Source organism: Diospyros lotus, chromosome 3 (genome assembly GCF_014633365.1).
Source record: "Diospyros lotus cultivar Yz01 chromosome 3, ASM1463336v1, whole genome shotgun sequence".
Taxonomy (NCBI): domain Eukaryota; kingdom Viridiplantae; phylum Streptophyta; class Magnoliopsida; order Ericales; family Ebenaceae; genus Diospyros; species Diospyros lotus.
This window is the reverse complement of record NC_068340.1, coordinates 34,120,533-34,134,269: the sequence shown is the minus strand read 5'-3', so window position 1 is coordinate 34,134,269 and position 13,737 is coordinate 34,120,533. Positions and strand designations below refer to the sequence as shown.

The 13,737-nt window shown below is 36.9% G+C and overlaps 1 protein-coding gene across 3 annotated transcripts in view; it reads left to right on the top strand.

Moving 5' to 3' along the window:
* Window positions 1-13,737, top strand: part of LOC127798366 (SAC3 family protein A) — a 61,265-nt gene that overhangs the window by 25,928 nt on the left and 21,600 nt on the right. For all 3 annotated transcript variants that reach the window (XM_052331891.1, XM_052331890.1, XM_052331889.1), the window contains exon 5: window positions 7,900-8,001. In XM_052331891.1, the coding sequence (XP_052187851.1) occupies window positions 7,900-8,001 (102 nt within the window). The remainder of the gene's footprint in view (window positions 1-7,899; window positions 8,002-13,737) is intronic.

The following is a 13,737-nucleotide window of genomic DNA, read 5'->3' as shown; positions in this document are numbered from 1 at the left end:
GGAATTTCAGCACCTTTTCTTCTTGAGTAAACTTGTAATGGTCGAGGGGAGTTTGGGAATGATTCTGTCACTCCTATTTTTTGGGTGCTCTCTGGCTTAGCAGCCGGTAAAGGAAACAAAGGTTGATTCGGGCAAGTAGGAGTAGGAACCATAGATTTATTTGGGTTAAGAGATGAATGATCGGATTGATGGAAATAGGACTCTTCTTCTGTAAAGGTGACATCGGCTGACACAAAGAATTTTTTTGTAGGAGGGTGATAACACTTGTAACCTTTTTGAGTGGCTGAGTACCCAATAAATATACATTTTACAGCTCTTGGGTCTAGCTTACCCCTGCTAACGAAAGGAATATGAACAAAGGCACTACACCCGAACACCCTAGGCTGCAGACTTGGACTGATCATACGAAAATCAGGGAATGACTTAGTGAGCAATTGGATTGGACTACAAAACCCCAGAAGCTGAGATGGTAAGCGGTTGATAAGGAATGTGGCTGTTAGAGCAGCTTCTCCCCAATAATGTTTGGGACATTATGATGAAAGAGAAGTGCCCGAGTAACATTTAGAATGTGCCCAATTTTCCTTTCAGCCACCCCATTTTGTTGGGGAGTGTAGGGACAAGATGATTCATGTATGACTCCCTGTTTTAGGAAAAAATCAGATAGGGAATGATTGAAAAAATCTCTAGCATTATCTGATCTAATCCTCTTAATGCTCACTCCAAACTGATTTTTAATCATGTTGAAGAATGTGGGAATCACATTACTTACATCAGCCTTAGTTTTTAAAAGATATAGCCATAAGGTTCGAGTATAATCATCAATAAACACTACAAACCACTTTGCTCCAGAGATATTAGACATAAATGAGGGACCCCAGATGTCACTATGAATAAGGGAAAAAGGTGAACAAGACCTTTTATTTGAGAAAGTAAACGTGGATCTTCGATGCTTAGCCATTTCACATACAGAACAATGAAAGACAGTAGTACTTAGACCCTTGAATAAATATGGAAACATGTTTTTGAGAAGGAAAAAAGATGGATGACCTAATCTGTAGTGATGTAACCACAGTTGGTTTTTATTAGACTGAGCTAAACATGATATGATCTGATCTTTCCCTTGTCCTCCCTGCTCTCTAGGTTCCTCAAAAAGAAATAGGCCTGTTTTCTCTTTAGCAAGTCCAATCCTCCTCCTCGTGCCTTGCTCCTGCATCTCGCAATGGGTTGCACAAAATATGATATTGCAATTAGAGTCTGAAACAAGTTTATGAACAGATATTAGGTTAGCAAAAAGTTTGGGGACGTGCAACACATTTTTAAGGGTGAGGTGCCGACTAAGAATCACATCACCTTGGCCTGCCACAGTGGTTGAAGAACCATCTGCTAAGGTGATTTTTCTGGAACTAGGACAAGGAATATAAGAACTGAAATGGGTTGAAATTGGTGTCATGTGATCAGTGGCACCAGAATCTAAGATCCATGAGGTAGGGGAATTATTTTCTGAAGCATATAGGCTATAAGATATGGTAGAGATACCTGTGAGAGCAAGAGAGGCTACACCCTCAGTTTCTGTACCTTTTCCGAGGGATTCCAATAGTTTTCTCAGCTTGTCAATTTCCATTTGATTCAGCTCTAGAACATTTTCTTGCTCGGGTTCCTTTTGATTTTGAGGCTGTGGGTTATTGCTGGCTGCCATATACACCTGGCCAGAATTCTTCCCTGAAGATCCTCCCTTATTAGGCCGCCCATGAAGTTTCCAACATTTCTCTATGGTGTGCCTAGGCTTTTTGCAATAGGTGCACCATAGGTTATCTCTATCAAAGGGCTTCTTCTCATCCTTTCCTTTGTTTTGGGCCTGACCTTTTAGAGACAATAGAGCCGAAGTTTCTATTGGATTGGTTTCTAACATAACACCTCTCCTTCCTTCTTTTGCCCGAACTATAGAAATAACTTCATTGAGGGATGGTAAATCTTCTTTTCCAAGAATCTGAATTCTCACAGCATCAAAATCAGTATTTAGCCCAGCTAGAAGATCATATATCCTTTCCTTTTCAACAAATCTCTTGTGTAATGCAGCATCTTTGCTGCATGTCATCTTTAGACACTGGTAATGGTCTAATTCCTACCACATAGTTTGCAGAAGATTGGCATATTCTGTGATTGATCTAGTACCTTGCTTTGTTGCTGCCACTTTAGTTCGGATCTCATAGATCTAGGCAGCATCTTTGATCTTGGAATATGTCAACTTGATAGCCTCCCAAATCTCCCTTGACGTCGATAGGAACATCACCGTGTCGCTGATTTCAGGGACCATAAAATTCTATAACCATGACATTATTAACGAGTCTTCTTCGTCCCATGTAACAAACTGTCATAGCCCAAGGGTATAATTGTAATGGGAGGTATAAGGGTAGATGGGTATAATTGTAAGGGGTAGTATAGTGGCAGAATTGTAATACTTTCTGGTTGCCAATTCAATTGGCGCGCGCTTGGGCAGTTGCCTAACTGCCGCGCCCCACTTGTAAGTCCTATAAATGGAGATAAGCTGAGGATGGGGAACTCATGTGAGGATTATTCCACTGACTTCCTTTCCCTCTCATTCTCATTCACACGTCTCTCGTTCTCTCTATATTCTGCTATTCTCTTTCCCTCCCAAACTCTTCCCGCCTAATCGTCCCTTATAGAATTCCGGAAGGAACCTCTTTTACAAGGATCGAGCGTGACACAAACCTTGGGTCATCGGTCTTAGGGACAATCCCTTCTAGGTGACTAAGCCTCCCTTTGCCCTTAAGAATGGTCCGAACCAATTGAGACCACTTCAAATAATTCTTACCATTTAAACGGTAAGCTATCTGAAGGCTTGACAGATCCCCACTGGTATTTTCGCCATTGTTGCTGGTTATTGAAGGTTCAGCCACTCTCGTATTGCTGAAATCGATAGTCTCAAGGGTTTGAGTATTAGACATGATTCAAGTTGGACTGAAGAAAGGAGGAAGGGATCAAGTTGAACCAAGGAGGAAACGGCCACAATAGTTTCACAGATCGGAAAGCTATTGTCTTGGCTCTGATACCATGTCAACTGAAAAATCAATAGTCTTTTAATCTTATTCAATCAAGAAGCACACGAGTACAATAAATAACAATCATCTTCTTGCTAATTTTAGGAAGATTCTAACTGCTATACAAGAACCTATTTTAGAAACTATAAATAAAGAAACAAAAGGCTATATACAGATTTACATTCCTACTTTAGATGATCCTATTCTAGGCACAAGATCAATTAAGAATAGAAAGATATAAGAGACTAATTGATTGACTAAAAGAACAGCCAATCATAATCCTTAGATATTGGCTGAATTAGGAAGCTTCCATTCCTTGCTGCTGCCTTGCATTAAATGCTAACAATTTTTCAGGATGAAGCTGGTCTTAGAAATAAGGTAAAAATTTTTACTGTAGCTTTGACAGAATCTTAGTATCACATAAAACACCAAATGCACTTTTCCATTTTAACCATCTTCCTTAATTCTATGACTCACATCTCAATCTCTCCTCCTTTTTGGATAATTGATCCACGATATCTAGATTGATCTTTTTTTTGGGGATGATTTGATCTTCAATTTTCACTATAACATCATCCACACTTGTATTTTTACTAAATCTGCGTCCTATATATTCAGTTTTTAATATGCTCAACCTAAAACTTCTAGGTTTTGTTTCTCCACATCTCAAGCTTAGTATTCACACATTCTTTTCTCATCTAGCAAGACCACACCATTTGCAACTTAAATACATTAAGGCACCTCTGGCTGGATATGTTTAGTGAGTTCATCTATTACTGGGGCAAAGAGATAAGGGCTTAATGCAAATACTTGATGTAGCCCAACTGTAACTGGATAAGGCTCCATTTCTTCTTATGTTCTGACTAGGGCTGGCAATAGGCCGAGCTGAGCCGAGCTACACCTAGCTTGAGCTCAGCTCGATTGATTTTAACTTGACTCATAGCTTGGCTCGAGCTCGATATGAGTAGATTTTTTTAGCTCGAGCTCGGCTCGATGATGACTACGAGTTGGGTCAGTTCAGCTCGAAATTGACTATCACCTTACTTTTATGTATATATATATATATATATATTCAAAAAATGTAATGCAAATAAATCTACAAGCACACATAACATATTCTGCAATTGTATTATGTATACTTGAAAAAAAGTGCAATATGCAAATGCACAACAACAAAAGTATAACAAATTATGCACAGAAAATAGACCCAAAAAGAAGGATAGCAACATAGAAAACAAATCCAGTTGCAGGAACTGGAGGTCGCATGCTAGCCGACTATCGGAGAAGTCGTTGGTCGTCTCGTCGGAAGCTGGAGGAGAAAAAGAAGAAGATGTGCTGCAGCCGGAGAAGGATTCGCCAAAAGTTAGAGGAGAAGAAAAAAAAGAAGATACGTTGGAACCTGCTGGAAGAAGAAGAAGACAATGCGAGGAAGAAAAAGATAACGTAAAAAAGAAGTGTGCTGGAGAAGAATTGAAGACCCCCCCCCGGGAGACAGAGCCTCTTCGTCCCTGTCAAATCCACTGAGTCATCCCTTCAAATCAATCAATGGCTTTTTGGAGTTTCCCCCCTCCCTCCAAATCTATTTATGTGTATATATTTAAATAATATGTGATATATATTATATATTTATTTATATTTAAATAATATATTTATAAAATTATTAAGTATATATTTATATTATTGAGTATTAAGTAATAAATATTTTTTTATTTAATAAATTTATAAAATTAATATATATATTCGTGAGCCAAATGAATCGAGCCGATGGTAGCTCAAGCTCGGCTCATTTACTAAATGAGCCAAATATTTGAGCTCAAACTTGGCTCATTTGTATCACGAGTTATCTTATTGAGCCAATTATCGAGTCGAGTTTTGAGCCAGGTCACGAGTAGCTCGACTTATTGCCAGCCCTAGTTCTGACGTGTGTTTTTGCTCCACAATACCTGTCTCTAGTAATCTGAATATAAGTAGTCCAAACTTCTTTCTTGTCACACCCTAGGGTTGGGCTAGGGTTTAGAAAAGGAATTGAGAAGGTTAAGAGAGCGAGAGAGCAGAATTTGTAGGGAGAGCTAAGATGAAAAGGAGGGAGACAGCAAGAAAGGAAAAGGACGTTCGAGAGAAAGGGAGAGAGATAACAGAAATTGAGAGAGAGAGAGCAGAAAATATTCACTTCATTTCTCAACATAAATTCCCCTCCTCTAGCTGTGGCTTATTTATAGTCTCGATGCACCCATGTGCAGTACAACCATATGGCTCACAGCCCATGCACCCATGTGCAGTACAATCGGAAATAATAACTGCCTATAGCTAAGGACGAATATCTATAACAGAAAGGAAAAGAAAATTACAATTACTGCCCTTGGAATGTGACATTTCTTCTCTAATACCCTACACAAGACTCTCCTAGGGACTATCATAACCTTTTTCTAAATTAATAAGCAACAGATGTAAATCCTTTTGTGCATCTCTATATCTTTCCTTTAGGCACCTCTACAAGTATATAACTTCCGTTGTTGACCTACCAAGCATGAAATTGGTTATTGGGTACCTTGGTTTCCCTTCTTAACCTTTTGTTCTGTTGCTCTGTCCCAAAGTTTCATAATGCGGCTCATTATCTTGATTCCTCTATACTTTTGACCACTGTGAACATCTCCTTAGTTCTTTCATGTCTCATGTCAAAGCAGTGTGGTACCATCACCAGTAAGGGTGGAGGCACTAACACTGCATGGTGCCATCTAAGCCTGCCGCCTGCTGCTTGGCCCAAGCAATCGATGCCGCTACAACCCCCACCTCCCCACCTCCTCTCATTGATTTTGATACTAAATTATATATGTGCCATAATACAGCAAAGTCAAAACTATTTCCCTGCAAGTGATTGATGTGCACTCAACCCACATAGGATTTAATTTCAGAGATGAAAGAGTGGTTGTGTGGGGATTGTGAAAAATAGCATGCACCTATTGTTTGGCTGTTAGGTTTACTCATGACGGATAGAGAAGATTGTGTCATCCAAGTAAGGAGTGTTGAAGTTGGAAAAATGAAAGAATAATTGGCATGGATCTTGTTGCAGGAATATTACTATCACGAATGTAACTGCATTTATGTGGACAGTCTTCAGTTCTCAAAAACATGAGTTTATTTGATGGTGCTGTCTAGGTTCTTCTTCTGTATTAGAGATCTCAATAATTGTGTTTAATGTTTAGTTTGCTAAGATACTACTTGTACCACTAAAGGCTATATGATCCAATATGTGACCTGACTCAAACCGTGACCAACAAACCTCTGCTAAAGGCTATTGCAAGCCATTTTTCTATTACTAAGACACTTCACTTGAATCTGTGGTAATTGAATCCAACTTCCAAACAATAGGACTGGTGTCACTAGCATCGATATTTTGCTTTGTGAAAGTGTTTTTCCTATTGGTCCTGCCTATAATAGCTATTCAGGCTCCAAAGCCTATTCTTTTTGTTTATTAAAAAAAAAAAATTAGAGAAATTTATCAGAGATATAAGTGAATGACTGGTTGAGTTAACTTTATACAACTAGTTGAGAATATCATATGGATGCAACAATCTCATTTGTGAAGGTCAGTTGGGTGCTTCTCTGGGTTAATCACAGAAACTGATTCAGTTTGTGTTCAATTATTATGCCAAATTGTTTGCACTGATCACTTGCATGCCTGAAGGTCTTTCCGCTGAATATTTAGTTTATACATGCTTTACATTTTAATTTGCTTCTGTTGCCCATTAAGTCAGGCTTGGAATTTGTTTAGTTCTTTTGTCTTGATTTTAGTGTTGCATGTTGTAATTAGGCGATACAAGGCATGATAAAGTGTGGAGATGAAACCTCAATTTTTTTGTTTCTTTTTTTAAAGCACTAGCAGTACCAAAAACTCACTGATTGACTTGTTTTTATCTGTCTTATTTCACATTTTAGTCTTTGTAATGGTTTCTAGTTGTCATGATGTCATCTTAAGATAATGTCTTAAAAAATATTGACTTTATGTTGGTGTTAATGCAAAGAAATCTGAGAATTTTATCAATGAAGGAACTGTTGGCCACAATAATAAAAAAAATTTGGAGGTTTCCCATTATTTTTTTGATAAGTGAAAGTAGAGGTATCCCAACAGAAGAGAAATATGAGAAAATATTTTTTGCTATCATTCAGCCATATTGCTGACTAACATATGCTACTGTTTGCTTACATATGGCATTATAACTCACATCTCAAGAACAAGTTAGATAACGCAAATATCAGTTTTAGCTGCTAAAAATTAGAAATATAATGAATTCAAAAACCAAAGGACGGTCTTTGTAGTGGTGTTAGATCTTATATCATTACAAATATTTTCAATCATCGTACCAGACATATAAACTACTTTGACGACTAAATAAATTTTGAAGGATAAATAAAAAAGAGTTAGATTGTTGCTAAGCTGTTGAGGGCTATCACCATTATGCAAGTGTTATGGCAGTGGCTACGCATGCTTTCTTGTTTGCTCCAATGATTAAAGGCATAATTGATTATGTAGTCCTAAAATCTATTATGTTGGCCAGATTTCTACTATATATCTCTGTTGGTTGTACTGCTAATAACAGAACCAGTGCCAAATTTGCTTTGTTATGTCATTGGGCTTGACAATGAAATGCAAATTATTGCTTTATGCACCAAAAGAAAAAGAAATATAAGAAAAAATGAAAAAGTTTTAGATGCATTTGTTTAGCAAATTTGGTTGAATCCTGATAAGCTATAACTCCAGACACTTGGGAGTTCTGCTATAGAGTTACTCAGTAAACTATAATAATAAAATTCATTCAATGTTGTATTGTTATGGTTGCAGCCCGGTATGTTTCCCAAGTCACTGCGTGGTTATGTGGAAAGGGCTCTTGCTCGTTGCAAAGATGATAAACAAAAGGAAGCTAGCCAAGCTGTCATGAAAGAGGTACGTGGTAGTGATGTAGTTTGAAGGATCCGCATTTGTTGTTTCCAACAAATGTGTTAAAAGATATGGACAGAAATTTCTTGTTCTAATGCAAATGTATCATGCAAAACACACACACACACACACACAACATAAGTCAGATTTTTTTTTTTAAATGTTGAATTGAATTTGTGTTCAATTCACTTTTTTCATTTGTGGGTGTACATAGAGATGGCTTTGATCTGTACATTCAGTGGTCTAGTCTAGCTGCTCATCCAACATTAGGGGTCCACAAGGGACACATTTTGTTTCTTGTCCATTGAAGCTGTCAAACTGTCTGTCTCACACAAAACTGAGAGAACATAAGCGGAGAAACAGAATTCTAATGTTTCCATGGGGACCTGGTGGATGCTCAGTAAATCATTGAAATACAATGAAGCAATGATAGCAAGACCGAGAAACAAAATTGTTTCTCTTTTCCTCTTTTTGTCACTAACATTAATAGATTTTTTTTTCTTTTTGGCTATAATTAATAGGTTTTGTTTGTTTGTTTTTTTAAGCTACGAGTATTAGATTTTGTTAAAATTGTTATAAACCTATTAAAAAATCCATAGAAATTGTTTATACAAACTGTTGGGGGGTGTCTTTTGATTGCTTTCCTTTACTAACAGAGTGGAGCCCTTCTTTGTTTTTTTTTTCTTTTTCCTCTCATTCCAAGTTGAACATGTTTTGTAAAAGATAAAACATAGTCTTAACAATCTGTCTTACTTAATAATTTCTGGTTCATTGACAGTTAGTTCCAAATGTCACACTTGTGCACTTATTGTGAATCAACTAGCAGTCCTCAAACATATAAGCAGTCTATTTTTAAGGTTGCACATAATGTTCTCTTGTTTATCTGTAAAATCTTCGGTGTCTTTACAAATTGTTTGTTGTTTCCCTCATCTTTTGCAGGTGCCAAGCCCTTTTATTGTTCCCTGAATGTTACGGTAGACTTTGTATTCGTCAGTCACCACAAAACATTAATCAGTAGATATGAACTCAATCATTTTTCATTTTTTTCTTATTATACAACTGCTCCCTGACTTCTGCTCCCACTCACCCTTCTTTTTGACAAATTGGTGACTTTAAGTCCCTGCATATGGATATGGTCCTTGGGAAGAAGAGTAGCTTTATTTGCATTGTCTGAGCCTGTTGTCGTTGCTTCTGCTGCTGTTTTTTTGCCTCTTCAAAATGTTGATCTTAAAATTCTTGCTCCCTGCCCTCCCAAAACACAAACACACACACAGGGAAGGAAACAAACTCCGGATAAGGAATGGTTTAATTACCATAGCATTCAATGTTAATGGGAATTGCAGCTTCTAGTTGTGGTATAATTGTGTTTCACACTTTTGCTATTTGTGTTTTTTTGTTTCTTACACTTTGTGGTATCAATAGCTATTTTCATTAAAATTTGTTTATGGTAAATGGTTCTTAAGTTATTTCTTTTGGGGTTGTATGATTCTAGGGTTCATTTCATTTTGATGATTGTTATGGGTATGGGCATTTTGTGCTACTTGTTTTCTAGTGACTTCTGCTGTGGCAAGCAATGGAAAGGCTGTTGTTAGCGAGTGCTTCCTGCTCCTGTCTGGCTCGTTGGTTGGATTCTGTGACAGTTCATTTTGGGTGTTATATTGCTTGGTTATGCTGGGGGAGGATAGATATTTTGAGCTTCTGTCAAGTACAGTAGTCTTTTCTGTTAATACTGCTTTGAGGTTTTCTGTGACAATGATAGAAATGTTCCTTGGAAAATTTTTGGTTGTCTGGTGCTCCTAGGGTGACCTTTGTTGTCTGAGTCATGCTACATGTACATCATTTTTGTACATCTTGGGCTACACAAGGTGTATCAATGACAAAAATACCCTGCGCCTCTCCATGCGCCTCACGCGCCTCTATGCGCCTCAGAGGGATATTTTTGTCATTGATAGACCTTTGTGTAGCCCAAGGTGTACACAAAGGTGTACCAATAGCATTTTCCTTGTTGTCTGAACTGCTTTTTTTTGAGTTCATTCTTACATTTGATAATGTGAGGCAAAAGGGGTCAGGTAATAGTTGAATAGTCCTATCTGTACATATGGGATTGGCAGTTAGTGGATTGTTTACTTTTACATTTTTGTTGTGGCTGGGGAAATTTGAACTTGCTTTTTCGGTGTAACTGAGTCATGCCAACCTCAGCGGCTATGCTTTTAGATGCTTGGAGTAGAACTTGGTCTCAGAAGAGCTTGTTTGGTTTTTGGAGGCTAATTCCTTTTCCTGTCATGTGGCATATATTCATGGAAGGTGTTTGGGAGATTGTAAGGGTATGGAGAGTCTCTATAGTTGTGTGGAGTCTTCTTGGTACTTATGGAATTATGTTTCTTCTCATAGTTTCTCTTTTCTTTAGTTGTTGTGTCTCTCTTGTAGTTAGACTTAGTTTTCTTCTCTTCTTTTTCTTTTTAGATTCATCCTTTTTTTGGTGGTCTCATTTTTGATAGAAAAACCAACCCATTTATGTCTTTAATGAGCTTCTAACTGTGTCCTAGGCATTATTGTGCCAGACGTGACTACAGTAGGTTAAAGCTATTGTCAGGCTTATCGAAACCATAACAAGTCAGATGTGTAACATTGATAGGCATTTGCTAATCTTTTGTTTTATTTGCTATAATAGACTATATAGTTTGAGTTCAATTTGTTACTTAAGCATCATTTTATCATTAGAAAGGGAATGATGAAACTAGTATCAAGAAATTAGAGAGTTCAAAGTGGTGGCATTCTTAAGTGCAATGTAAGGATGACCGAGTTGTGATAAGCACAGAATGTACTACTTAAGGAATGTAGCCTGATTAAATATAGGGCAAGTTGACCTCTTATACCTTGTGCCTTTAGCTGGACACCTCCTGCATTTTATTTTTTGTCAAATTTCCCAAAATAACCATAACATCCCCTCGTTACTAACAACGTTAAGTAAATTGATTGTGTACCCTCTACACTTTAGTTTTTGTCAACTTAGTCCCTAAAGTTTCTTGAAATGGCCATGTGTCGCCGTCCATTTAATTAAGTTAAACTAAGTCAAAATTTTAATAAAAAAATAAAATAAAAAAAATACTGGCATAGAGGGGCACCATCAACTCCATCGTTGGCCAATGGGTTCCATTGGAACCCATCCTTGATGAGTTCTAGCAAGCCCATTGACCAACAATATTGATGGGTCTGCTGGAACCCATTGTCGATGGTGTAAGTGAAGGGTTCTAGTGAACCCATTGCCATCTCCAATTGATGGTATGGGAGCTAGTGAACCAATTGCTATCAAGGATGGTACGGGTTTCATGAGAGAGAGAGAGAGCGAGTACAACTATTGGGGATGGGTTTTAGTGAACCCATTGGTTGATGACTTTTTTTTTTGAATTTTTTTTTTTATTTTGTATCAGATTTGATGGGTTCCAGGTTGGCTGGTAACTTGTGTTTCTAATTTTTTGAATTTTATTTTTATTTTGTATTAAATTTGCCTTAATTTAACTTAATTAAATAGAGATAGGATAATTTTAACTTAATTTTAGTTTAATTAACATCATTTGTAATGGAGGGGGTGTTGTGGCATTTTGAGAAAGTTCAGGGACTGATTTGGTGAAAAATAAAGTATAAGAGGTGTCGGGGCCAAAGGCCTAAAGTACAGGGGGTGTGCAATTAATTTACTTAACATTGTTACTAATGGAGGGAGTGTCATGGCAATTTTGAGAAAGTGTAGGGACCGATTTGATGAAAAGTAGAGTAGAAATATTGTTTGGGCCAAAAACCCAAAGCATAGAGAGTGTATAGTCAATTTACCCTTAAATTTATCATACTTGCATTATATGTTAGATCTTGTTTTTTTTTCTATAAATATTGGAAACTGATATCAAAATTGGATTTCATTTTTTTGGTTTGAATATCCATTTTTCTTTTATCTTTTGGAGGTGGGGGATTGGGGAAGTTCATTTAGCTGACATTTCCCCCCTTAGGTAGGTGTGATTGGTAGGCACATCATTGGCATGCTTACAAGGACTTTTACTTATTTAATTTTTTTCCCTTTCCTATTTTGTTCTCTAATATGCAATTTTTTTAGTCTATTATTAGGTGTACATCTTGATTTACAAATGCATGGTTAACTAGTGCTTTTATCAATGTCCCATAGGGGTGTGCAGATGACCCACAGAAACCGAGAAACTGAATCAAACTGAGGTTTTGGTTAATAGTGTTAATAAATTGAACAGGACCGAAGTGACATTATATGCTTATTGCTGAATGATCTTTGACTTATTGAAGCTGACCTTTTATTTGTTTGTTTGCATGTACATGTGCACATACCCCTCTTTTTAAGATAAGAATAAAGGCCTTCACCATTTGAATATCATGGGATGGGACACTTCTCCAGCTAGCTGTCTTACACTGTGCATGTAATTTTTTTGCTCAGGCTATAGGAAGCGTAGCTTATAACAAAAATATTGCGAATGCTTTTTATTGTAACAACTAATAGTGTTGTACTTTTATGGAGCTTGAGGATATTGGGCTCTCTTTCTCCTTTAAATGATATAATGTTTTGCAGGGATCTGGAGCTTTATCATTTTATGTTGACCTGATAATGTAGTCACCTCTTGCGTACAAGATTGGACTCAGAATGTTCAAATTTTGTTTTCAAGAATTTTAGGTTTCATCCATTTTGGAATTGGATTTGAACCTCATCTTTTCCGGCAAATGTTGCCGCTCTCACTCCATATATATAATTAATAATATTATATTGGCTCATTGAGAATCCCTTTTCTTTATTTACTTACTAAGCCATGCCTTTTGAACTTAATCATATATATATATATGTGTGTGTGTGTATATATATATATATTCTTTTCTACAAGGGTCCAGAAATTCCTCCACACTTGGTGGACTACTCCACTTCTGACCTCTGTAATGAGCTCTCTCCATCTATTTTGACTAATCAGTTCTTATTGTTGTATTGGTTATCATTATTGGCAATGACTGCAACCACTGTCATTTGTAGTATTCTCATTGTCCTTGTTTAAAAACTCGAGTTCCATGTCCATCATAGTGTCCGCTGAAAGTTTGAACATTGGAGTACATTCGGTTGGCTAATTTTTAGTGTTTGTAGCTATTATCAGCATTTAGCTTCCATGATATTTTAACCCCATTTGATATTATATAATCAGAATTAGATTTGTGGTCGTCTACCTGGTGCACAGATGTCTACCTATTGATTCAGATAGGTTAGGGTTATTAGAATTTTATTCATAATGGGATTTGGAATTTGAGAATTTTAATGGGAATTTTATTTATGCTTTGCCTCTAGATTTGATAATATTATACAGGTGTTTAAATGCCTGGATACTGTCAAGATTGTAGGACCTTTTGATTTGATTATTGGTTGATTGAATTGTGGTATCTAATTCCTCTTGGTTTCTTCTCTCTCTCTCTCTCTGATTCTTTCCCTTTTTCCCCTCTTGTTCTTTATGAAAGTTATCTTCTTATTCTTTTTCCTTTCTGTCCTTTTCTTCTCCCGTCTAGCGTTGCATTAATTTGGTTAACACTGTAGCCCAGGGCAATACTTGTTATTCTCTCTAGCTAGCCCATTGTTTTCTCTTATTATTCCCATTTGATTCTCTTCTCTCTTCTGGTCTCATGTCACCTGACATAAAAAATTTCTTTGCTGAGATTCATAATATGATAGATTGATGGTTGTTGTCTTATTTG